Source organism: Colletes latitarsis, chromosome 2, assembly GCF_051014445.1.
Source record: "Colletes latitarsis isolate SP2378_abdomen chromosome 2, iyColLati1, whole genome shotgun sequence".
In the NCBI taxonomy this organism is placed as follows: domain Eukaryota; kingdom Metazoa; phylum Arthropoda; class Insecta; order Hymenoptera; family Colletidae; genus Colletes; species Colletes latitarsis.
The window spans coordinates 10,265,029-10,290,697 of record NC_135135.1 but is presented as its reverse complement, the minus strand read 5'-3'; the positions used below and the strand labels follow the sequence as shown (position 1 = coordinate 10,290,697).

Here is a 25,669-nt window from a genome sequence, read left to right as displayed (position 1 = left end):
AAAAATGACTTGTGTCTACTTCTTTCAATTTTTTGCGTTTTACGTGTTTACAGTTTTGTAAAATACGACGTACGTTTCTTAAGTTTACTTACATTTAGGCTTTTTCGACGAATTGTCTTGCAGTTACCTTGAAGTTTGAAGAAACTTCCATTTCGTTTAGTTTATCCATAAGTTTTTCAACTTTTCAAGACATTGTACACAGCAGAACGATATTTTTATTGAATAATTTAATAATCTTGCTAATGCTCCGACAGCAACAATATTACTTGATTCATTTTCTTTCAAATAAATGCATTAATATTGTTAGTAAATGGCAGTAGTCGAATAGATACCGACAGAAATCCTAAGAACAAAAAATAGACTAAGCATCTTACAATTTTATCGAACAAAAACCAGTTCATATATAAATTATTTTTCTTTACCTTCTGCGTTGCATTTCCTTTGAATTAAAGATTTTGTATAATCGTTGCGTAGATGATACGTAACGCATGAGATGTATGAAACGTACATTGCCTCTTTTCATTACACAGTGGACGAAATTTCTAATATATAAGAACCCATTAAAGAGTTATCGAATTCCATAAGGTACGAGTGAATTCAAATCAAGAAATAGAAATTGTAAATATTAGTTAATAGTATAAAAAATAATATATAAATTAGCATATAAAACAGAGAATATTTCAAGTATTAAATGTAACTGTGGCAGTACCAATTACGAATATTAAAAATTTAGCTTTTTGAAACAAGTTTAAAAAAAAGTGAAGTTTTTTTATTCTACAGATTAAGTCGAAAAGTAATTAATAAATTATTCACCCCTGTCGTTTGGGTTGTTACGAATTAAATAAGGCTACCAGTTTTTAAAATACTCGTTCCAAATTACCAACAGTATTCTAAATGCACTTCCTGTATTGTCAGAAGTTTTGCCCTTTTAATACGAAATAGTAATGTTCTTATAGAAATTTCGTCTACGAAATCTATAGATGTACGAAGTGTCTTATATTTTTGTTCGGTATTGTAAATGATAATGAATCGTGGTAATACATTTGTGTGACGTATCAAAGAGTCGTGCAGGATCCCCCCTTCCAGAAGAAGTGCTTTCCTGCGCACGTATAAAACCGGTGAAAGCGCCTGCCGGCCCTCCAGAACATCGCGTAGTACGACAACAGCAGGAGCTCCGACGATTACCGTACCATCAGACATAGATCAAATAGATCAACAATCGACTTACCCCCCAAATAAATCCAAAACATCGTAGTCGAAAGTATTCGTTTGCTCGTCACGTGCAGTTGCTCGCGATTCGGTACCTGTCGCACTCGTCGGTTATTTGTGATTAGACTATCAATAGATCAGGAGTGACAATGAAGATGACAGTTGCCAGAACTCTGATCATCGTGTCTCTAATTGGAACACAGGTATTAGGATATCCTCCGCAAGGGAGACTCATGCCTGGTGAGTGAACTTATTTTCGTAAACGTTTTAAAGATACAATTTTACTCGGTGTTATTTTCTTTTAAAAAACTAGTGCATTTGTCAGAAGTTATTTCAAATCTATATAGTTGTGCTCTAGTGATAGGTGCTCTAATTTGATGTCGTCTATGCTTTTCTGTATTACTTTCCCCTTTTATTGTTATTAATCTTTTGGGTGGCGTAGCACTTGTGGAAATGGGGTTGTCCTTTGTTTAAAGAAAAGAATTAAGAGTGACTAACAATAAGTATCTATAGAGTTTGTGAATAATGTTTTTCCTTGATCTTGTATTCGTCAAAATGAGTTGTGTTCTAACCTCTGGATAGCTTGTTTGGTGTAAGAATAATGGGGATATCTTTTTAGAAATTTTTGACGAAAATGTTTATTATTAATATGGAAACTCTGGTATTTATGTTGATAACAGGATAGTGGAAATAATAGTAAGCCTCGCTAATGTTTACAAATAATTAAAAGAGAATTAGAGCCGGCCTTAACGAAGTGCATGCGCACCTGTTGAATTTTCAAAATTGATTTTCGATTTAATATAACATTGCATCAACAAATTTTAATTTACTTTTTTTATAAATAATTTAGTTGTGCCTGTTAATTTTACATTTCACCCTATGTGTAGAATAATATAATCGTAAACTATTTGAAATAAATTTTTACGATTACAAGTATACTATTATACAGGGATCATGCATTTACTCATAAATATTTGTTAACGAGAACAATGACATTTATTGTATAGTAATTTATTTTCGACTCGTTACGAGAATTTATTTTATTGATTTGAATATTTTAACATTGATTTTATAACATATTCTCAAAATGTTCGATAATCACTCCTGTATATTAGTCTACTTTATTGGTTTTGTTACTATTCCTGCTATCTTTGATGTTTATTTAAAACTACTAAATAAAAATACGAAAATTAGGGATTGCTTCATTCTATACTTTGTTTTGTTATTTACTACCAAAAAGTATTTAATCTTTGAACTTAAGAAGTTAATAATATATGCGATTTGACTGTTTTTAAGGATGCAAACTATTCGTAATAATTACAATTTTATAAAAAATATGAATAATTTTTTGTTGTACTAGATGCATACTTTTCAGCAGTAGTGTATATAATAATATAATATAAGTTGGAACAATACATACAGTATATAATGATTTATTAATGTTGCAACGATTTTCTGTTGTTGACGTTTATTCTCAATATTATGAAACTAAATGGTATTACGAGTATTGTATTTTAATTCATTGTGTGATACACATTTTGTTCGAAAGGTTACATACAATAAAAAAAAATATTTGTATGAATGTAGAAGTAGAATGTTGGAACTACGAGATATCCCTAAATCAGACTTATATTTTGAATAATATCGACCGTACTAAGTTTGCCAATAAAAATGTATTAAATATGAAAAGTATTCGAATATAAGCATATCAATATAGTGAAAGTACGAGTATATAGTATATCTTATTTTAATCGATGCGTGTTACACAATGGGGGCGTTTCGGACAGTTAAATGTCTCAGCTAAATTTTAAACGAAATGATATATTCTCTTCGTGCAACATGTTTTCGTGAAAAAAAAGAATACTGATTTGCATAGTTCGAGGTCATTCACGGTTACTCTGCCAATTAACGTGGTACATACCGAATAAGCTACTCTTAATCTTGATACTCGAAAGAAAGTTCTTCGGTCTATATAGAGTTTCACATGATATGTCAATTACAATTTCAACCATTTGATTAGGGATACGTTGACAAGTGTCAGGCATCCTTTACTTGAAGTTGTCAGGAGTGGTAGGTTATTCGCGATACCCTTTGTTATTTAAATAACCCCACTTTCGCTTTGAGTGTAATCCGCATTCTTAACGATTACAGAACTATGTCGCTGAATCCGCTTGATATCACCTTTAAAATACGCCAATATTGCAAAATAGATATCTTAAAGAAATAATTTTTATACAAATCACTCGTTTGTACAAACGTACAATTTCTTAAATTATTAAATAAAATTATTTTTATGAATACTTACCGCTCCTAATACTTTTTCAAAGCCCTTACACTGAAACGTTGTTTAAATAGAAATGATTAATTCCGTTGTGACTTTCGAATATTCTAAACACCCACGAATTTTAATTAAAATAGTATAAGCTATAGGGAATTTAATGTAATCTTTAATACGTTGATTTTATTGTTAACCGTATAGTAACCGCACATTGTTCAGCGTTAGCAAATACGATAAAGCGCATAAAAGGCCCTAATCCCGTAAAGCTTACCACTTTCAGTGGATACAATTAGTTCGCCAAGAGCGTCAATTTTGACCAATTTTCTTTCTTCTCTTTTCCTTTCGTTTCTTCTTTCTTACGCTCGCCTTCATTCCAGACAATTATAGCCCTACCCGTTTTCCATCCTTCGTTTCTCTTTCGCTTTCATGAAAGTAGAACACTTCCTTCTACAGATGCTAATCATGGTAATCTCACGGTGTGCCGGCCCTTCGCTACGTGACAACATTCAAAACTACTGTAGTACTTTACAAACGTCGTCGTATTTCTTTTGTCCTTCAACAATATGTTTTCCATGCTGAACCTTGAACGCATTAACCTTCTTCTGGATCGGCCACGTTTCAGAAACAACCGAGTCTCTCCACCATTTTTATTCTATATTTAGTAAAAATATATTCTATATACTTATGTTTCGTAAAAATTATTTTAACTTACAAGTACATGTCTATTGTGCAATTTTTGTTTAAATGCGTTTCGATACAATTTAATTTATATTGAAGTTTAAACTCACGTTTCCTGTAACCCTCCATAACTCGATGTGACTTTGAAGTCACATATCCATTGTCTAAATTTTTTAAGTCTCATTTAATTATACTGTTAATATATATCGATTGTGATTTTAACGAAATAATATGACCGACGAACGATTTGTGTTTATTAAAATTTACTTCTCAATTTATTTCCCGTTATTAGTATTTATCAATGGTTTCGTATAATCTCTTTCAAAAGTCAAAATTTGGGTTATAGAGCGTTAGTATAAACTAAATTTTTGCATAACATCGTGAGCAGAGTATGGACAAATAACTTCTATGGAGGTGAAAGTTGCTGAAGCACAAAGCCATCGACGAGTTAGGGATTTGTATATCCAAACAATGCTAAAACCGTTTATGTATATTGATTACACACGCGTTCATTTAAACGGACTATAAATGGAGGAACATATTTTACCGAAGCATTCTCGTCGGTAATCGTACCAGATTTCCATTGATCCGTATGGGTTTACCGTTGCGTTTGGATCTTTACAACGTGTTTTTAATTGGCCAGGTTACCATGAAACGAAGGTTAAAAGTCCTTTTGAGGACGTTTAGTTTATTATCTTGCAACAACGGGGATCGTATCAACGTGTCCAGTGTTTCCTTAGATTCTGCACGTATATTTACACATCGAGAGTGAAGTATCAACGGCGATCCTTATAAGCGAATCATTGCAAATACATACATCGACAATAATATTATTTTTTCGTTGGCTCTGCATCGATCGATAAAAATATTTTTTCAGGAACGAAGGAACGTGCAAGAATGAAGAAACAGTGACGAATATCATTTGCATACTAAGAACAGAATAATTTTCCAAGAAAAAAATAATCTGCCAAGAACAGAATATTTTTCCAGAGAATAATTGATCAAGAATGTTAATTAAGTAGTACATAGAGGAGTAGAAAATTTATTTACACGTAACAATGGTATAAATTTCATATCTTTAACCATCATAGAACCAAGTTCCGGTCCATTTTGATCTGGAGTCACGTATAAAACCAAATTTTAATACCATAAATTTACAATATAATATTATTGATATAATTCAATAATTAAATATTCGCGCGTTTACTAATTTAAAAATCTATTGTACTTCGTTTGTTGAAACAAGCAGAGAATGTTCTTCTCCCGGGAAATTGATCAAAAATTTTTTGTTTGATTTACATATTAGAAACTTTACATCTTCAATAAAGAACTCGTAATTAAAACAATAACAATCAGTAACAAATTACATTGTGCAATTGTATAAATAAGCTACACAATTCCGAAATAAATAAATTTCCTGATAGAAGTATCAATGAAAAAACTTCGTTTCCTTGATTCGTAAGTAACTGAAACGTGGAAACTCCAATGCAAATGAAAAGAAAAATCGTTTTTCGTTTCTCAGAGAAATCTGTCGGTAGAAAATGGATTTTTCCAAGAATCTAATCAGACTCGAACATTTCTATACAAAAGTCAACGTTCGTATCCGTGTATTATTGATTTAGGCTTGCAAAGTATTACTCGGGGAGCACGTGTCTCCGATCCCCAATGCAAAACGGGTTTGAAGGTCGGCTTGCGGCGGACTATGTTGTACAAGAGTCGCGAAGACGACGCTGTGGTTAATTGACAGGACGACCGGTCGCGTGAATCGAATGGAGTGTCTGACACGTGCACGTGACTCGGTCATGCTTTTCCTTCGATGGTATTAACCCGTACGAGGAAAGGCGTATGAGCCGTGACTTTCTTTCTCGCTTGGTCGTTCTCTGTCTGGTGTTGATCGGCTACAGTTAGCACGTGCAAAAGCACGTGGAATCACGTGCAGCACGTAATCCCGACGTCAGTGTGCCCGTAGAGGAATTATTATTATCCTTGGTTGCCCCACATCATCGCTAGTTTCTCCATCAACACCAGTCACCCGAGCTTACGTCCGTCTTTGCTCGTCGCCCTTGCTCCTGTATCGATGTTTCCTGGCAAAAATCCACTCGTAGTTCTTGTTCTGCGATACGCGACGCCAACGTGCCTAGAATGGTCTACGAAAGTATTCCAACGCCCACCATTACAAATTTTAAACAATAAATTCATGCCTGTTAAACTCAAGTCCTGAAAAGAATTTTTTAACTACTATAAGATACAAGGGTCAAGGTTATTCGGGATGTTTAAATATTTTTACATTTCTGTGCTATTGTATAACACGTTGACAGCCAGATCGAAATCGTAAATTTTTTTACAGGACTGAAACTTTGATTTTGAATAATTGTAAACTATATAATTTAAAATCTATCTTAGTACTTACTTTGGTCATCTCACTAAAATTCGTGAATCGTGAAAAAAACAGTTCTTGAGTGATTCTTTGGTATTTTTGGAGAGGAAATGGTGAAATACTTTTGTACAAATGTTGACACATGTATTTGTATCCATGTTTGAAGAATACCCATAATTTTTTCGATAGAAAAATATTCAGTATTTTGGAAGTTACGGTAAGCTTAGTATAGGCCAATAAAAATTTGAATCTTTTTATTTTATCTTGTATTATTTTTTAAAAAACTCGTAATTTCTTTAGGGAAGTGTTTTCACCCTTAAAGTCGTTTTATTGCCACAATAAAAACTTGTTTTCTTAATAGAGCCACTTGAACTACATTTATTTGAATTTTCGGATTAGCGAACACCACTTGTAAATCTATCGATGTTTTTTTCAATGGTTCTTTGCAACAAACATATCGTAACTTCTATAAATATTATTAAATTTGTTTCAAACTTGATATTTGTATCTTGTAATAGTTACATTACTTTCAGGGCTTAAGTTTGATAGGTATATTTTTATTTTAATATATATTTTTATTCAATGTTTTAGTTCGAATACTTTCGTGATTCCCTATATAAACGCAGCGGGGTGAAACACAACGGAACTTGTTTGCAGAGACTGCACAACTTCCTCGACTTACGTAGCAGCGGTTTCTTCGTGTTAAAGCTTTGCACGCGAACGTTATCGACTGCCAGATAAGGCTGTCGATGAATTAACCGAGTTCGGAGTAAATTGAAAACCGGAAGTCCATCGAGGGAACGCGTGTCAATTTATGGTATCTCTTAGGAGCACAATAGCAATCTATTTCACGATCGTAAAGTAACCGTAATTGAACAATTATTTGGAAGAAAGTTCTTTCCTCGAGATAGGCCCTTTTTCTATATCATTTTTAGAATCTACAATTCATATCATATTAGATTATCCCACAAGTTATGGCATTCTTATAGCACTTTAGATGAACCTTTATATATTATTTATAAAGGAATTTTCTCAGTTCTTTGTGTCATTAATCCAATTTGTCAATTCCTTTTTGGAATATAAGAGTAGAAGTGGTCAATTATTTATAAATCATTCTATATATACGAGAATGAAATGTCCTTTATTGCACTTGTAAATGATTACTACTAGACTATCTTAATAATATTATAAATTCGTGGTATTAAAATTTGTTTTTATAAATGATTAATCGTATATAAAGGAAACAAGTATATGAATTGTTTTACGGTATAGAACATTAAAGCATTACGTTGTGAACGGATGTTGTAAAAGTATAATTAATTTCCAATTGAATATCTACAAGGAACTGAGCTAAATACATAAAAACAACGAGTAAGCGCGTACGTAGATGCAGTAAGTTATTATTAGTGAAATCAAGGTACATAACTAAATGCGCGGAAGTGAATTTACCGTACATGAGCCTTCAACGCTCTGGATATGCAAATTTCCTATTACTACTGCTCGCTTACGACAGATACAAGTATCCAAGGTTATGAGTATAGCAAGGTTATTTCTTGATTATTAATTTGTGTGTCACATTCGTAATTTCAATCATTTGAAATCGTTACTTTCAAGATATTTGAATCGACTCTATTTTTTCACCACGCGTACTTTTTGTTCATTTGAGACATATTATCCATTAATTGATTCACATTACTTTAATTGTCAAACTTTTCGTTTATAAAATTCGTTTGCATTCGATGACATTGCCCAATTTAGTCCTTAACTTTCAATTTAATTAAAAAATGTTCTATTTTTTGCTCTTATGCTATTTATTGAATACTATTACTATTTTAGAAATATTTAAACGAAAACACTCTCCTATGTCTAGTATCTACAATCGATTATTAATATAATTTTGATTCTGTGTATGTTAGGTATCAATACAATGAAGAAAACAGTGTATTATGTCACGTTACAGTGTAGTTTCTAAATAATAAAAATGCAAAAGCTTTTTACTTATTATATACGATTGCTTAAATAATGAAAGGGAAACGCAGAAGTGGTCAATTTTTAAGTCACAAAAATACACTAAGAAAATTAACTCCATAAAATTAAAATAATAGTCTTTTATCGAGGATAAATATTTTATGGAATATCCATTTTGCAGCACAATATACAGGGTGTACGGCCACCCCTGGGAAAAATTTTAATAGAGAATTCTAGAGGCTAAAATAAGACGAAAATCAAGAATACCAATTCGTTGATGGAGGCTTCGTTAAAAAGTTATTAACAATTAAATTCAAAAATTACAAATTGTTCTAGAAAAATTATTTTCGGTTGCGGGGGTCAATTACAACCATTTTTGGTGAATACACATACTGCCGAAATCCTACCCACTTTCGAGAAAAAAATTCGAGAAGGTGTGAAATTTTTCGACAAAATTAAAAAATTTCAAATCTTACTAAAAAAATTATATTTAGTTACACTGGGCAATTACAATCATTTTTGGTCATTATACATACCCCCGAAATCCTACTCAGTTTCGAGAAAAAAATTCCTCACTGAAAATGTAATTTCTGGCCAGAAATGTTTGCCCAAAATTTGATGCGAATCTTTAAAACGTCATAACTCTTGAACGGATTGGACGATTTTAATGTTTAAAAAAGCAAACTACGCGTATTTTAGTGAAGAATATGTAGAAATCGCAAAAATATTCGAAAAGTTGATTCTTAACCCTGCAAAATGAGAAAAACCCCATAAAAATGGTTCAATTTTCAAACGACCATAACTCCTACAATAGTGAATATATTTCAATGAAACTTTTTTCTGAAGTAGAGCTCATGGGTACCTATAAAAAAGTATTACACAACTTTTCTGTAGGGTGACAAATAAAATTACTACAAATCAAAAACGAATTTTTAAGAAAAATCGACAAGGGGGTAGGTGCCTAAATTTTTCGGCGAAAAAAAAATATTTCAAATCTTTCTAAAAAAATTATTTTCAATTGCAGGGGTCAATTGCAATCATTTTTGGTCATTAGATATACCTTCGAATTCCTTCTCACTTTCGAGAAAAAAATTCAGGAAATGGACATATTTTTCGACAAATTTAAAAAATTTCAAATCGTTCTGGGAAAATTATTTTCGGTTGAGGGTGTCAATTACAATCATTTTTGGTGGATACACCTGCCCCTGAATTCTTACGTACTTTCGAGAAAAAAATTCTTTATCGAAAATATACTGTATGGCCGGAAATATTTGTATAACTTTTTAACGATGCGTCAATCAATAAATTAGTATCCTTGATTTTCGTCCTATTTTAGCCTCTGGAGTCTCCCATTAAAATTTTTCCCAGGGGTGGTCGGACACCTTGTATACATACTCCTCAGAGACATTTTCTTTTATCATTTTCTGAGTTTACAGCAGCTTTTCGAATTTTTACGTCCATTTCACTGTATATATTTTTGATAGGAATTAGGTAAAGGTATTATACGTTAAATAATTGCTTTGCTAAAACTGGAATGTTAATTCGTTTTTTAGAATGCCGAAAATTCTATATTTCTATAACGAAATCACTTTTCCAATATAATCCTAGTAAAAAGTATTCGTCAAAATATTTTCATACAGCAATGAATATTAGAAATGTTCGTGAAAAACGAAGTAAATTCCTCGAATAAGCCATATTGGGTACTTTTTTTAAAATCCTGATTTTTACACGTTTCATGTTTTTTTTCAATTGTAATTAAAAATCTGTAGATATCAACGATTCTAATCTATCCTGTATGGAACTCGAATGGTTTTTCCTTGCTTGGAGGCAAATTAAATACAAAAATATGAATGATATTTCGATCGACAGCGAGTTAACTTTTGCTAGGTCATAGTATATAATAGATACCTTCACCTCAAGTCACATTTGGCTCGACTGGAATACGTCAAAGACGTAAAACTGGAAATTTGCAAAGATTGCTAGGTTGCAGTGTCCGCGTTTAATTACCCGCGCACTTTTTGCGAACAGCAATATCCAAAGCGACCGAACGAACTGTCGTAAGAGCGCTATTCTTCCTGCTCGTGTTTTCGTGACTCGAGCACGATCCCATACCCAAGGGATTTTTCGAATGCGTGGCAATGCTCGAGCGATCTTATTGGTCGCGGCAAGTGTATTGACTTAAACATCAACTTTCTACGATACAGAAAATGTTATTAGTTTCGACGTGACTTGGAGATTTACGGGAAAATAAATGCGTACGTTTATTGTACCGTACGAGAAAAAACCCCAAAGGACCATGTGGTTCGAATCCGTTGCAGCAATTAACATTGTTCGGTTGTCGTTATTATAGTTTTACGGTGATTTATTGCAGCTTTAGGATGGTGGGTTCAATACAGGTTCGTTTCGTTCGATTTCTAATATACTTTTTACCTTCTCGCGAGTACAACGCGTTCGTTAATACCAAATATTACAGTACCATTGGTACACTGGAGGCCATATTGCCGCGAAGCTGCTATCTTCCCTCTCCTTTCTTTTCATTTTTGCTTGAGAAACTACGCCAAAGAACTGATCCTTAATTCCGCGGCAAACAGAAACCATTGAAATAGCGGAAATTCTGTTGGTCGAATTGCGTCACACGATGTGGTATTTCTTACTTTTCAAACGCGTGAGTTTCTTTTGTAGTTTACGGCAATGAAAGTTTCCCTGAATTAAAAGTGTGTATTTTTTCTGGTTTCGTGACTAATTTCTATCTTATATCGTTTTTTATATTCATTAAGCTTCGATTTCTTGTTTATTGTAAGAAGTACAAAGGTAAAGTAGAATCATTCTTAGAAAATTTTCACATAATAGTCCCGGGAGAAATGCCCAAACTTGAAATATGAATTTAGGGTTTATGTACCTCGAAATAACAAAAACTTTTCTCTTGAAATATGCTCTCAAACGCTTTGAATAGAGGTATCCTCTTCTATATTTAAAAGACTATATTTCCATTTGTACTACAAACAAAACTCCTATCATCCGTGTCAAATAGTTGTTAATATCGTTGAATGCTTTTGTAGAGTAAACTGGGTATAAGTACGATATGATATAAAAATAATCAAAAGTGGAACAGAGAAACGAAGTAGAGGAATTAATATAAGTTTTGACTGTGATATGTTTATGTACATTTAGCTTAATTTAAAAACGATTTTGTTAAATCTGCGTTATGTCGAACGAAATTTACATAACTTCTAATTAGTAATGTCCAGTTCCACAGCCATTGATATTTAAAAATATCATTCTAAGCAGAATATTTAATAGTCGTATCCGCTGAATAAGCAATTAAACTGTTTACTATCGTGCATTATCTTTGCCTCGTAACGTTATACGATTAGCGTTAAAGTGCAATTCTTACAATTATCTTCTGGTGCATCTAGCCAAGGGACCGCCACAGATAGTTGTGATAGAATTTCTGATAAAATCACAGCACATACAGATCTTTAACACGTACTTACCGAGATGAAACACTGCCTAGTTAGCAGATCATTTCTCCCAATCTAAACGGAAAATGCCATTTTAAGATTTTCTTGCGGATAACTTCTGAAATACGAGCATTCGCGGACGTAAATTACGCAAACGAAAATTGTTCTGTACATAATATTGTGTATCACGGTACTTGGGGTTAAATTTGTCTGTCGTTAATTAATCGTTGGAAAAGTATCGGTTTACTTCTTGCAGGGAGAGGTCTCAGAGTCGTTCGCTTTTCAATCGCATTCGCATAGTTCTAGGTGTTGAGGAATTGAAGTTTATGGTAAAACTGGTCATTGTTTACGAGGAATTCGAAATTAAAGTTTCTCCAGAGTCTATTTTATGAATTTTAACTACATACGTTAGATATCCTTTTCAATTTTTCAGTTGTTTCAAAATAAAAATTTCTTCCCTTATAATTACTTTTGAAATATTTCTTTTAAACCTTGTGCCAATAATTTAAATATTTCTGTTTGTTCAATGTCCAGGGTAGCACAAGTGTTCTATTTGAACAAACCATATTTTGTGAAATAGTATTACTTGCACGCATTTTATCGATAAAAACAATTACTCGAAAATATAAGTCGATTACTGATTTCAATCGTCAAAGTGATTCACAAATATACATGCTATATTTGTAAATAAAACCTAACCTTAACCTTTATTCTATAATTACAAACTGTGTTTGATTTCATTATATACGAACAAAAATATTCAGTCACATGGATCAAAAAAGATTCGTTTCGTAAATCAGTGTGCAACGTTTTCTTTTCGATCCGAGAATGTCGAACAATACAAACTTATGGGATGGCTCAATAAATAATACACGTAATAAAAATTACACGACTCCAAACGCTATATCAATGCGAAATCGAGATCCATAGAGTATACCTTTGTCCGAGTAAGAATTTATTCGTTGCTCGATAAAACGTTATCGTTGTTTGTTGTTGTTCGTTGGAGGAAAACGTGTTCAACGCTGGCTATGGTTTCGGGCATAAACGTTGCCGAGGTTTTTTCGCCGTTCGTCTTTTACGATCGTCGAGCCGCACGGGTTCAGGTTAGACTTGATTTCCGTCGAGCTATAAACGCGTTGATACTGTTGCACCTTTATGTAGAATTCACGTGCACGAGAGCGTGGCAGCCAGTGCACTGTCCGATGCACGTGACGAGAGGCGCATTGCGCCGGGCACAGTCACGTGCACCAGTCAAGCACTCCGGACTCGCTATGGTAAGGGAATGTACAGATTTGTCGACGTATTCGACGCACACGATGAAATATACATGAATCATATGAGACGTTCGTGCGTTCGTCCGTTTTGGTAAAATCCGTTCGCTGCCTTTGTCTCAAATAGCTGAAAAACTGGTAAGAAAAGAATTTCAGAAGAATTCGGCGAAAAATGTGTTTCTAGAATGCGGTTACGCGGTGATAACGGATCCAACTGTATTTCAAACAGAGCACGATTATTTTAATATCAACTTTTTAACGTTATACTTAGGGGTTAGTATGAGAAAACAATTTAATAAAAGAAAAACTACTTAAGATAAAAAATAGTTCTGAGGATCTCGACAAAATTTAGCAATAATAAAACTTTCACTTTTTGCAGTAAAAATATAGTTCGATCCGTTAAACGTTTTTTCTTGGTTCTAATTTTATACTCGAACCATAAATAAAGATTATACCTACTCTAAGCTTGATTTATCAACGTGATTATCCAGCTTAGCAATTCTAAACTATCAAATTTCAGAACTTATGTGCACGAACGGGTTTCTGAAAAATATTAAACGCCAATTTTTTAAATTTAACAAATAATAATACACATTTTCATAGATTCTTGGAATTAGAAATCGGCTCGCGGCTCGTAAAAAATTCATTTCGATCGAGAGTATAGAATTATTAAGACAAATACGTAAAAATATTCTCTCTTTAATCACTGTCAACGTTGTGTAATTCTTTAACTATACTCCACGCATGCAAAGTTGCGTATGCTCGTAAATAGGGGAAGTTGGAGCGTAATATTTCGCATAAGTCAACGTCATATCCTATACCAAACAATAATGGTGCTATTAACGTCCCCCCCCCCCCCCCCCCGTAAATGCGTTTAAGAAAATACGTGCGCTACCGGTGTATATGCGGTAACAGTAGAATTCTTGCACGTTTTAGTTTTTAATGTGCAAATCTTTCTACACCAACCTGCGGAACGTACACGTACGTACATGTTTATCCGCGTAGACCGCCACGGTTCAACGGGGTTCTAGAACGGTTAATATTGTCAGCTTGGACCATTTTCTAGGTCAGCCTTACTCTACGTCTAATAAGTAATTACGCTTATTGACCACTTATAAACCACAGGACGCATGACTCCTTGCCAATCGGAATCCGGTTCTATTTTGTCACCTTGAATTTAACGTTCCGTTAATGGTTGAGCAAATCATTTGTGATAGATTAGAATTATATTCGAAGAGGGTTCACCTCATTTCCGAATTATGGGGAATTGTAAAAAACAAAATCTTTACATCGAAATATTATGAAACTCTCTCGGTTTCAAAGGGGGAAAATATAATTGTACTAGTTAAGTTTTCTGTTAACTTTTATCAGACTTTATTTAAAGATATATTTATTAAAATGAATAGAAACGAAATTTCAATATACAATAATATAAGTTGCAACAGACGAAGTATAAATTGATGTTTGAATCCTATGAAACTTATAGTTGAAAATTGAAAACCGACTCTTACATTATTCCTTAAGATTTGTTCGATATCGTAGAGGCTTAAGGAAAAGTTTCTTGAAACAATTCGATTCATCAGTCTTTCGAGGATCAGAGATTGTTGTTCCATGAAACACATGAATTTTGTGTTGACACCGGCTGAAACCGTGCGGGTGAAACCATGAAGTGTCGTAACATTCGCACGTATCAAATGCTAAATGGAATAGAAACACGCGATCTAAGAGACGCGGACGGACGTCGATCGACGAGTTTCGTTTCAACGTTTTCCATTCCCGGAGACGAGAATGCGCAGACAGCTAGCTGGGATGAAAAAAAAGACTGTCGTAAGGATAGGTTTTACAACACTTCTCTTCGAGTGAAATTGAGAGATTACGTGCATCTCCTTGTTCGTCCTTGTGCACTTAGGCACGATCTTCGCGAACTTCCTGCATTCGTGTGATTTTTCTAAAGTGCATTAGCGATGTCGAGTTAAAACCTGCATTTTTTAAATTTTCCATAAAACGAGTTCGTTTCATTTCCCTTTTACAGCCACTTCGAATGGAAAGGCACTTATGCTTCAAACGAACCTATGATTTCGTTTTGATTTTTTTTGGGCGTTATAGTTCTTTAAAAATAAATTTTGCAAATTTGTATAATCAATATTTGAATCGTAGCAATATAATTCAAAACATCGTTTAAAAATTTTGTTCTTGTTCGTTTCTGTTCGTTTAACTAAAAATATAACGGTTTTATTTGAATAGTGTCATAAAATTGAACGTGTGTTATGTTTACTAATTTTACTTTTTAATATTTTATAGCATAATTACATTTTGTCCTGAAGTTTATTTAAAAATATTCTATATTTTCAAAATTATTCATTTTTAATTAGATTGAAATCTGGTGAAATGTTTTCAATAATTTTAGGACATTTTATAGTAATCACAATTGAACTATATGTAAATTTTTTTGTGGATACTTTTTGAGATATTCAAATATCTTATTTTGTTCATTACCTAATTTTCCACGAAAAAGAAAACACAATTTATACTACTGAAGTGTACAACCTTGCAAAATACTGTAAAAGAGGTTGAAAAATTAAGCAATATCTATTATAAAAAAAATTATATTGCAAGAAAATCGTGATTTTTTGAAGTTTGAAATAAAAATATACATATTTTGCCTAATATATTTCTATTATTTCTGTCATTCGGTTATTTTTTAGTAGATCTCGTGCTACCATTTCGAAACGTGTTGTGCCTTGAGCATTATCTTGAGTGTAGTCAACAAGTTGAGATTCCGGGTCGAAGGATCACCACTCGTGCATGTCGAGCGTCTATATTCCAGTCATCCTTGAACGTAAAGATGCAGTCACGCTTAGTTTACAGTTAGTAGTCGAACAAAGAGGGAGAAACAGTGAGTAATCTCTCGGGTATTCAAAAAATTCACACCTACACTCTCCCTTATCTTTGTCGCCGATTGTTTTGCTTTAACCTTTGCCTAAGTAAATACGTACGCGTCGATTAGGTTGCAACACTGTTTGTCGGCGTGGCCGGATAAAAGTTTTAACGAGTACGTTTACCTAGTTTTCGTTTTGTCATATACTTTCGCTTAATTAAATTTAACGAGCTAGGAAGGATTTTTAATCTCCATCCAGGGAAAGAGATTAAAAATCGTAATCGGTGTATGTAATATTTCTTTGCGTCGTTTTTTCTTGGGTAATTAAAAATACGAAAGCAGAGAAAGCGAATTTACGGTGCCAAGATTGTTTACAACTTACTGTTCGTACGCATCTTGAATTGCAACAAAATTGGCAACTTTCCGAATTGAGCCATTTCGTCGTAGATGTCGAGAAGTATCAAGGAAGTAGATGTAGAAGGAAACGATGGCGCGAGTAAGGGTAGAAACAGGTTTCCGTGGTTTCTCTTGGTAACAAGAATCAGTTTGGTAATAAATGGAAGTGAATTTTTATTTATTTTTATTCAAATATGAGACTGAGAGTAGAATGACTGAAATTTTCTATTTTTTATAAGAGAGTGAAAATTCAACGGGAAAAATTTTGTGAATAATCTTGTTCGTGCCAACTTTAGTTTGTATAGAATGTGCCAATTACTAAACTTAAAGAAATCACTGTAAGTGCCGATCTTATTTACTTTTTAAGTGGTTGTATAACAAAGAAAGCGGATTGTTTAATAATTCAACAGTTCTTGTGGAAAGTAGCGCAAGTGCCAAATGGTAAATTATTCAGGACGAAGAAAAAACAGGATCCGAGTGTAATTATTGCTAAATTTTTATTTCTTTCTTGCGTAAATGCGTGGCTGAGGATTGAATAACTGGAATGCATAAGATCTCCTTCGACTCGAGGAGAAGACTATCTGCTAATTACTAAACTTCAAGAAAACACTATGAGTGCCGATTTCATTTACTTTTTTAAGTGGTTGTGTAACAAAGAAAGCGGATTGTTTAATAATTCAACAGTTCTTGTAAAAAGTAGCGTAAGGGCCTAAAGGAGAATTTTTCAGGACGAAGATGAATCACGATCTGACTGTAATTATTTCTAAATTTTTATTTATTTTTACTTAAATCGTAATGCATAAGAAATTTTATGTTTTTCAAATTAATTCGATGAAAATTTCATAAAAGATGAATCAATTTTGTATAAAATCTTGTGTGTACCACCTTTCGGATCTTATTTATTTCTAAAGTAGTTGTGTAACGAAGAAAGCTGTTTTTATATCACTCTTTTAATATCATTCGACGTTCACAAATCCAGAGAAGGCAAAATTTTTTGTTTTTTTTAATGGAATGGTGCATTATTTGTTTTATATTTGGATAGTTCTCCTCGAATGCGATATTTTTATTGTCTTGCAAAGGCGTGAAAATCAAATTTTTGTTCCTCTATTTGAATAGAAATCGATGTAAGTAAATGGAAAATAACTTGAAGATTCTATTTAATCGTTTCTGTGTATACAGAGCAGATGCAAAGAGAGTTATAAGAAAAGGACGATAAGTTCCGCGCGGTATCGCGGCTATGCCGAGTATGCAGGTAAATATAAACCCTATTAGGCCACAGGCTCCACGCTGAGTACAAGACCTGCTCTCGTTGTTAATCTCTGGTAATTGAAAGACATAAACACGGGCCAATCTCGACCTAAAGGTTAAGTCCTTTTCTGACAATCACCCGCTTGGCACACGTAAGAAAGAATACCTTACGCCGAGCGATATATCTTTATCAGGATAGTCCGGTGACAAACATAATGGCTATACTGGACAAGGTATCGAATGTTCTCCATCCCTCCTCTCTCTCTCTCTCTCTCTTCGATCCAATTAACTAGATTTACGAAGCCCGTCAATTTTACGTACTTCAGATTTTATAGGTAAAGTCACGAAACCGATATTATTTTTACATTATTTATTAGCAATTTCTATTCAATTTGGTCAATGTAACCGATACGAATATACATATATCCTAATTAAAAGAAAAGCTACATTTTAATATGACCGACAACATGACGGAATTTGATGAAATTTTTGAAATATTTATTAAATTCATATAGACCAATGTATTTACTCATTTTTTTGGCAATTTTGCTTGCATACGATTGACTTTTATTATTAATTCATTGAATCTCCTCAGTATTTTTTTGCAAGCTCTCAATTTATTTCGAAAATTCTTAAAGTTTGTATCGAAAATGGACGTTAAAAATCATAACAAGCAGTATGCTTTTAACCAAAATATTTTCACACAGATACAGTTTAAATTTAATGGTGTACAAAATAGGGGATATTAAATATATCGTCGATTAAAATAGTAAAATCTGTTTCGTTTGCATTGTTTCGAAATTCACCAGAGACTCGCCTGATAAATTGCAATTTTAATAACCGTCCAGTCATTGTATATGCGTTTAGGAACGAACGTTTTCAAAATGGAGTTAAAACTCTCGTCTTTGGAGCGTGTCCTTCGAGGTTTCTCCCTAGAAAATCATCAAATTTTGAGTTTGTACCTTCGCGTACGTCAGCAGATGCGTTCTTCACCTACTTCCACGTATGCCATCCCATCTTTCCCGTCTCTCGTTGACTCATCATTGTACCGTACACGCGCACATTCACCAGTCAGAGCAACTCCGGCTGAATCGTAGGTCGCATGCGATGCGGACCCTGGCATCATTTTCCGAGAGAAATAAATTGTACCAGGATCGTATATCTGTGAGGAAAGAATGTTGAATAAGAATATTTTTCTACGACATTTACAAGTGTCAACGAGGCTCCTTGTTTCGTAGACAACCGATTTCTACGACGAAGAACTCTCATATTCTTCTCGCCTTACGTTCAAAAGTATTTGGGTAGAAAAGAAATTAATATCTTTCACGTAAAATCAATGTCTTTCGTTTCTTTTATATTCTAAACTATTATTGACGCGTTCAGTTTTTCTTTTCGATGTCTTTGCACTAAATAGGAATCCGTGTCACGAGGCTTAACCGAAAATTAATTATGTAATTAGTAAAACCGATGAGCGAGAAGGAAAAACGAAGTTCAATTAACTAAGGATCATGATCAATTTAATTACCTGAAACCGGCTGCGAATTTTTTTTTACGTAACAGCGCATTCTTCCTGGAGAACGAAGGTAAACGTTTGTGATACCTTAACCGGTGGAAAATTGTCTCTTATTTCTCAATTAAGAAGGAAACGGTTTGAAGTGTATCGCGTCGCTTGGTCTCTTTTTACTGGCAAAGGCTTTCGATATTGGGACAGTGAGAGGATGAAAGAAACGGTAAGAGGTGATGAATGGGCATGAAATGATATGGGCAGGTCTAAAAAAACCATTACGCGTGTCGTTGACCGAAACGATCGCATAAATTTGTTGACATAGTATAAATTCGCGTGTCAAGGCGTTCTGACTGCACATGCTCAATAACCTTTCACCAAGGTAAATGCGAATACTCTTTGCACAGAGTATAGTGATCGAGTGATTTAAAAATATCGACGGTTAAAAAGCGGGATAGATCACGATTAACGAATCGAACGGTTGGGAACTTTGCTAGCATAGATTGACTGTCAAAACTGTTGCACTAATTGGCATCGTGGATTAAACGTTAGATAAACACTGTCAGTAGATGTTAATTTTGTTAGGAATTAAAGTAACTCTGTTTGGAAAACACTAAAAATAAAAATTTAACTAGGTTCTTAAAATAAGGTGTCTTAAAAACGTTTGGAATAAGTGAACCTTTATATTTATAGTTTTTTGAATAATTATTGAATACTTCTGTTTCATATAATTTAAAAAGTGGTCGAGAATATTGCTTCTATTTTAAATAGTTAATGTTTTCTTTAAATGCTGTTCATTTTATTTCCACTGATATTATTTGGTGATTCTATAACAGTTTTCTCTTTCCTTGTGCTCTTAATTTATTTATTAAGTCGAGAACATTTTTATTGACAAAGGTATTAAATTGATCCAAGGCAATATTCAATTCTTTTGCAGTTTAATACACGTAAATTCTTTTAAATCTCGAACAAGCATTTTTCAAACCCCACTCGTTAATAGAACCTTTTCATTTTAGTATAACTTTCTATCGATTGTATTCACCTAATTGTTCAAATATTTTTTAGAAATTTTAGATACTCCGTCAAGCGATATTTTGATATAAAACCACACACGTTTGTCTTGTACATTCTTTCAAAATCTCACTTTTAGTTTCATCAGTTGAAAAAGAGTATACTCGTTGGTTTCGATATATCGTTTCACCATTTCGAAAAGAGGTTGGAAGCTTAAAATTAATTTAGTCAAATTTCAAAATCGTACATATATCAAACACATCAAAAGTTTACTTCTGTCAGATACAGTGAGTTGCAAAATTATTGGCACAGGTTTTTAAAAAAGAAAGGGTGAATTAAATAATTTGCTAAAGTAATTTTACTACGTCGTGCACATTTTGTGCCCGTAATTTCATCATATTATTTCTTACAAATCGTATATTCACAGTTGAGAAATTACTGACGACACACCTGTGCCATCTTTTTGACCCGGACTGTATTTTCCAATACGTTGGGACGCATCGCTGAATCGGCATTATTTATTACGTATCCAGATTAATAACTGCATCGGAGATTGGACGAAGCTGTCAGTTCTTCGTTCGATGTCTGAATGCATCTCTTGGGGGTTTCGTAAGGAATTATTCCCGCGCATTGACGCCTCTATGTGCAAACGCGATTGTTCAAGATGCATAATAGGCGACCACCGAAGGAACGCGACGATAGAAATCTAAGAATCCGTTTATACGGGTCGTTCATGATTAAAGGATAAGATCTACGGCAACGTTCGAGGCGGACACAATGACTGGAAAACCGTTCTACCGTGCTCTTCGTCACGAGACGAAGTGGCGGCAGAGATACGCCGCGGTTTTATGCAAATGCGGCAATGTGTCGAGATAATCACGAATACACTTGCAAACTGCATCTATTCCCGAGAAACTAGATTCCCTTGATCTTGCGCGCTGAAAGAATTATTCCACGCCGCGGTACGATATAGTGCGAAACAGCAAAAATAATCACGCTGCTATATATTGCCGTTACAATACTAAACGGATACCATTACACCCACGATCGGTTAGGTTAGCACCACCTTCTCATTTGCTTTCAGATATTTCCTTTCCTTCTGGCTCCGCGTCTCTCGATTAACGACAATATTATTCTTATTATCGAGTGTGCGATCCTTTATTAAAAAAGGACGAAACGATAATTTCTTTTTTTACGACTCCATATACTTCCACTCGTAAGTGTTAGGATATTTGCAAGAAACATTGTCAACCTTGGTGAAAAAAATAATCTCGGGTTGTTTTAAAGGCTCCATAAGTTCAGTTTTCTCTTTATTTAAAGTACGAGGCAAGGAAAAAGTTGAAGTGTTGCAATAAAATTATTTCAAATTTGAATGTCTTCTAAAAGCTTAAGGAATGTTTAAACTGCAGTTTAAAACGACTGCTAATTTTATTTCACTTTGATGAACACACTCGATGAGAAATAATAGTGAAATCGTGGAAAAGTAATTAATTTCATTTTATTACTTCCTATCTTCTCTGATAAAGAATAATTTAAAGCAAAATCGGTCCAAGGATAATGATAGTAGAAAATCGCGATTGTTATCGGCGCATAAATTGGTATACGGGTTCACCAGGACCTAGCAACAAGCTCTTAAAATAAAATTTATGTATTTTTCGTTGCTATTATATATTCAACTTATGGCCCGATAACAAGTAATGCGTTTGCTTTAGGATTTCACTTTTACGCGCGATATCAAGCTTAATCGATCGTGAATTCGTGGTAAATCGCGAAACAGTGAATTTTATTCAGAAAACCGGAACGTCAACGGAAGAAGAGAGAAAAAGAAAAGAGGGGGAGGAGTTGCTTAGACTGGAAAGTTCGAGATCGCGAGTCACGATTTAACGATACAAATATCACTGTCCAGTATCTTTATACATTTCGTTAGATCGTTTTGTAGATGTTATACTGGGTATATCCGACGTGCCCGAAACTCGAGCCGACTGCTAACAAAATGTGCTTGTTAGGATCTGTAAATCTTGTTTTCGAGATACGAACGCTTTCAGTTCTAGTGTTAATATCTTGTTAGTTGGCAACCAGTACAATATACATAGTAAATATTAAGAATGTCTTATAGGGAGTGACCGTATCAAATTATAAAAGCGACTCGATCATTTTTTTTTGTCGATATTTATATATATTATCCATCACATTTTTTGCTGTATTTATTTTCTATCGTGACACTATTGAAATACGTTTATTAAAATTGTTTCTTTATTCTTCAAATATTTTATTCTGTGTATCTTTCGTTTGTGTTCAGCTTTTTACATAATTAATATTTTACTGAAATGGGTGATTTAATTAAATTTCTTATTTGTGGGAATCTTCCAAGCTTGTAAAAACTGAAATAAGAAATGTGATTGATATAGATAAGTAAAAAGTATGGCACGAATACATTCTTTATCCTATTCTAATTTACATTTAATATTTAGGGGAATAATAAATTACACACTTTTGGTAATTTATTTCTACATGATAAGAACCCTTTTTTCGGTCGAAATTTTTTTTTCAAAAACAAATATGGTTTTTGGTGATACGTCTCTATATATTTTTCTGTTACATACTTTATTTGTATCTTTTCTTTTACATGCTCACATACGACCATCACTATAACAATAAAACAATTCACTTTTTACTCGATCGTAGAAGTGTCATTCTAAATAAAAAAAAAATGTTTCAAAATACAAAGACTAAATCAATAGAACGACCTTAGATTTAAAGGCATAGAACTCGGTAAAAAAGTAAACGAAATCATGATTTAATTTCTGTAATTAGTTTTACTTATATTTTGAATTCTTACCTAATATTGTAACTTGTTTAAACAGCTTTTGGTCAGCTTTTCGGTATTTTAGAACAGCTTTCCAGAATTTTTCCACGTTTCTTTCATTTTCAACTCGATCTTCTGGAATGTTGCGACTGATAGCAATGTAAGAAGAAAAAAATTCGAGCGAACATAGGTGCAACGCATGATAGCGGTAGCTCAGACTTAACGTGCCTTCGAACGCGGCTGTTCTTAGTTCTCAGGTGCTTCTAATTGGATTGGACGAGAATAATGACGCGACTCGTAACGAGCTACGGCTCACCTAAGAAGATGGTAACGCTGGTTGGTTGGTTGGCTCGAGGTGCAGCGACGGATTTCATACTCTCACGATAGCATTCACGGTGCACCGGGAGTCCGAGACTGTCGTGAACTTTAGCACGAGCTAAATAGTCCTTGAATCGAGGCCCCGAGATGCAACTCGATGCATCGTGCCACATAGCGTATCGTGCATGCAACTCTCGTGACTTGATCGGCTGACCGTCGAGGAAAAGTCATTGTGATGCTCGACGATTTACTCCTTTCTTTCTCTGCAGCGGCAGGTCTGCAAAACTTGTTTTTAATAAACTTCCTCGGGCTCCCACGTACCCTCTTCGATCGCAAAACGCACGGGAAACTTCAAGTTGTTCGTCTAAATAATTATTCTTGTAACCGATACTTTACGAAATTATGCAATGATCTTTTTAAGCAATTCCCTACAATTGGAAATTATAAAATTAAGAAACACCTATTTTTGTAACAGTTTTCGTATTATTAGTAATTTTTGTTTCTATTTTGAGAATCTTTGTCAAAGTACCCTTATAAAGATTTTGGATTTTATCTTATACTAAGCTTCCATTCTATTATAATAGATCACTTTAATACACTCATCTTTGCATTAATTGATATTCACCAAATTTTGCAAACATATTTACTCGCTTTCGAATAAAAAATTTTACAAAGTCACAAAGCTATATCGTTACAAATATTGCGGAAAATTATATCGGTTGGTAAAGTGAGAAACGTTGTCAGAAATGTGCGCAATCGTTTAATTCGTTTGAATCGTGCGTAATGTTTAATTATAGCAGTAATAAAGGAACGAGTTGTATTATTTATTGATCGTACAGCACCTTAATAGTATATACGCGGGGTCACGAGACTTACGTAGGTCTTTTAAAAGTGCCTTGCACTTTTGCATGATAGACCTTGAGTCGACGAGCCCCTGGAATGCAATTCACTGAGCATTGTTCGCGGCTCGTGCTGTCCACCGACGTAGACTTTACTCGAATATATAGTTGCTCCTTTGCTTTCCTTTATACGTAGCTATTTTCGTGCTTGCCGATTAACAGCTTAATGCAGACAAGAAAAACCAATTACTTCTTCGTGGACATACAACAAGAATGCCTCGGTTCTATCGTAAACTTGTTACGTGCATGCATGTAAAACGCGTCACAGTTAACACATAAAACATGTATATAAAGTGCATGCTATTCATAGTTTTCAACATGGCAAGAGTTCATTGCTTCATTGTATTTCGTCGGCAAATTGAAAACCATTAATGATATAGAAGCAGCTACTGGTATTAATATTCGAACTCAGAACTTGTATTTATAGCTTCGCATGCAAAGGAATAATTTAAATATCGTGTTTCTCATTTTACGATACTATTAATTATTCGTTGCACTTTAAAAATACTTAAACAATTTTTCGAGACCAATTCTCGTGTTACGTTTAATGCACCACTAATTAAATTGAACAGAGCAAATACCACTTTTTTGACTTATTGTTTCGTTTGTACTATGATTACTGAAACGCCCATAAACGAGATTAATAGTATCGAAGATGGACTTTTACCAGAGAGTTTTTTATTTCATTTTAAAAATTTAAAAACTTTAAACCACGAAGGAGGCTTTGTAACGTTGATATTAATGTTGAAGAATTAGTATTCATCGATGATATTGTAGACAAGAACAAATATACAATTATACCTTTTCAATTACTGGATTTAAATCCCACAAATTATTTACGAGATTGAAGGAAGAATATGAGGTGTCCAAATAATATACAATTTATATCATCTTCTAATTATAAGAAAAATTCAAAAGAATTTACTGTGCATGAAAAGATGGACCTCAGATCATTTAATTGACAAAACCAAAAGACTGCATGGTACATCAATATCAAACAATATCTATTCGTTCGTATTTGCACTAGTTTTTTATCGGAGCACATGTACATTTCTAACAACGATTTTCTCTGTAGTTTCATGGAAGTTCAGCTTTCTAGTTTCCATGAAAACATTTAGTTTTTGATTCAACGATCCATATTTAATTTTTTTCGCTGCTCCAGCCGCGTTCCTATGTTCGGAAAGTGAACGCAAAAACTTTTATGCTCGAAGAATAACTTCGACCCGGCTCGGAATCGGTTAGGTTGAAATTCGACGCGACACATTGGTCGAGTAAATTCGGCGTCAACGAGTCGATAACAAATTTATTAAAATTTCTCATCGTAATTAGACGTTATCGCGACTTCCTTAAAAATAGCAGGTTGAATT

The 25,669-nt window shown here is 33.7% G+C and overlaps 1 protein-coding gene across 1 annotated transcript in view; it reads left to right on the top strand.

Moving 5' to 3' along the window:
• The first annotated feature begins 1,162 nt into the window (after positions 1 to 1,162).
• The window catches only part of LOC143348067 (uncharacterized), an 86,660-nt gene continuing 62,153 nt past the window's right edge, over positions 1,163 to 25,669 (top strand). The window contains exon 1 of the mRNA XM_076777880.1: positions 1,163 to 1,449. Within this exon, the coding sequence (XP_076633995.1) occupies positions 1,359 to 1,449 (91 nt within the window). The 5' untranslated portion in view covers positions 1,163 to 1,358. The remainder of the gene's footprint in view (positions 1,450 to 25,669) is intronic.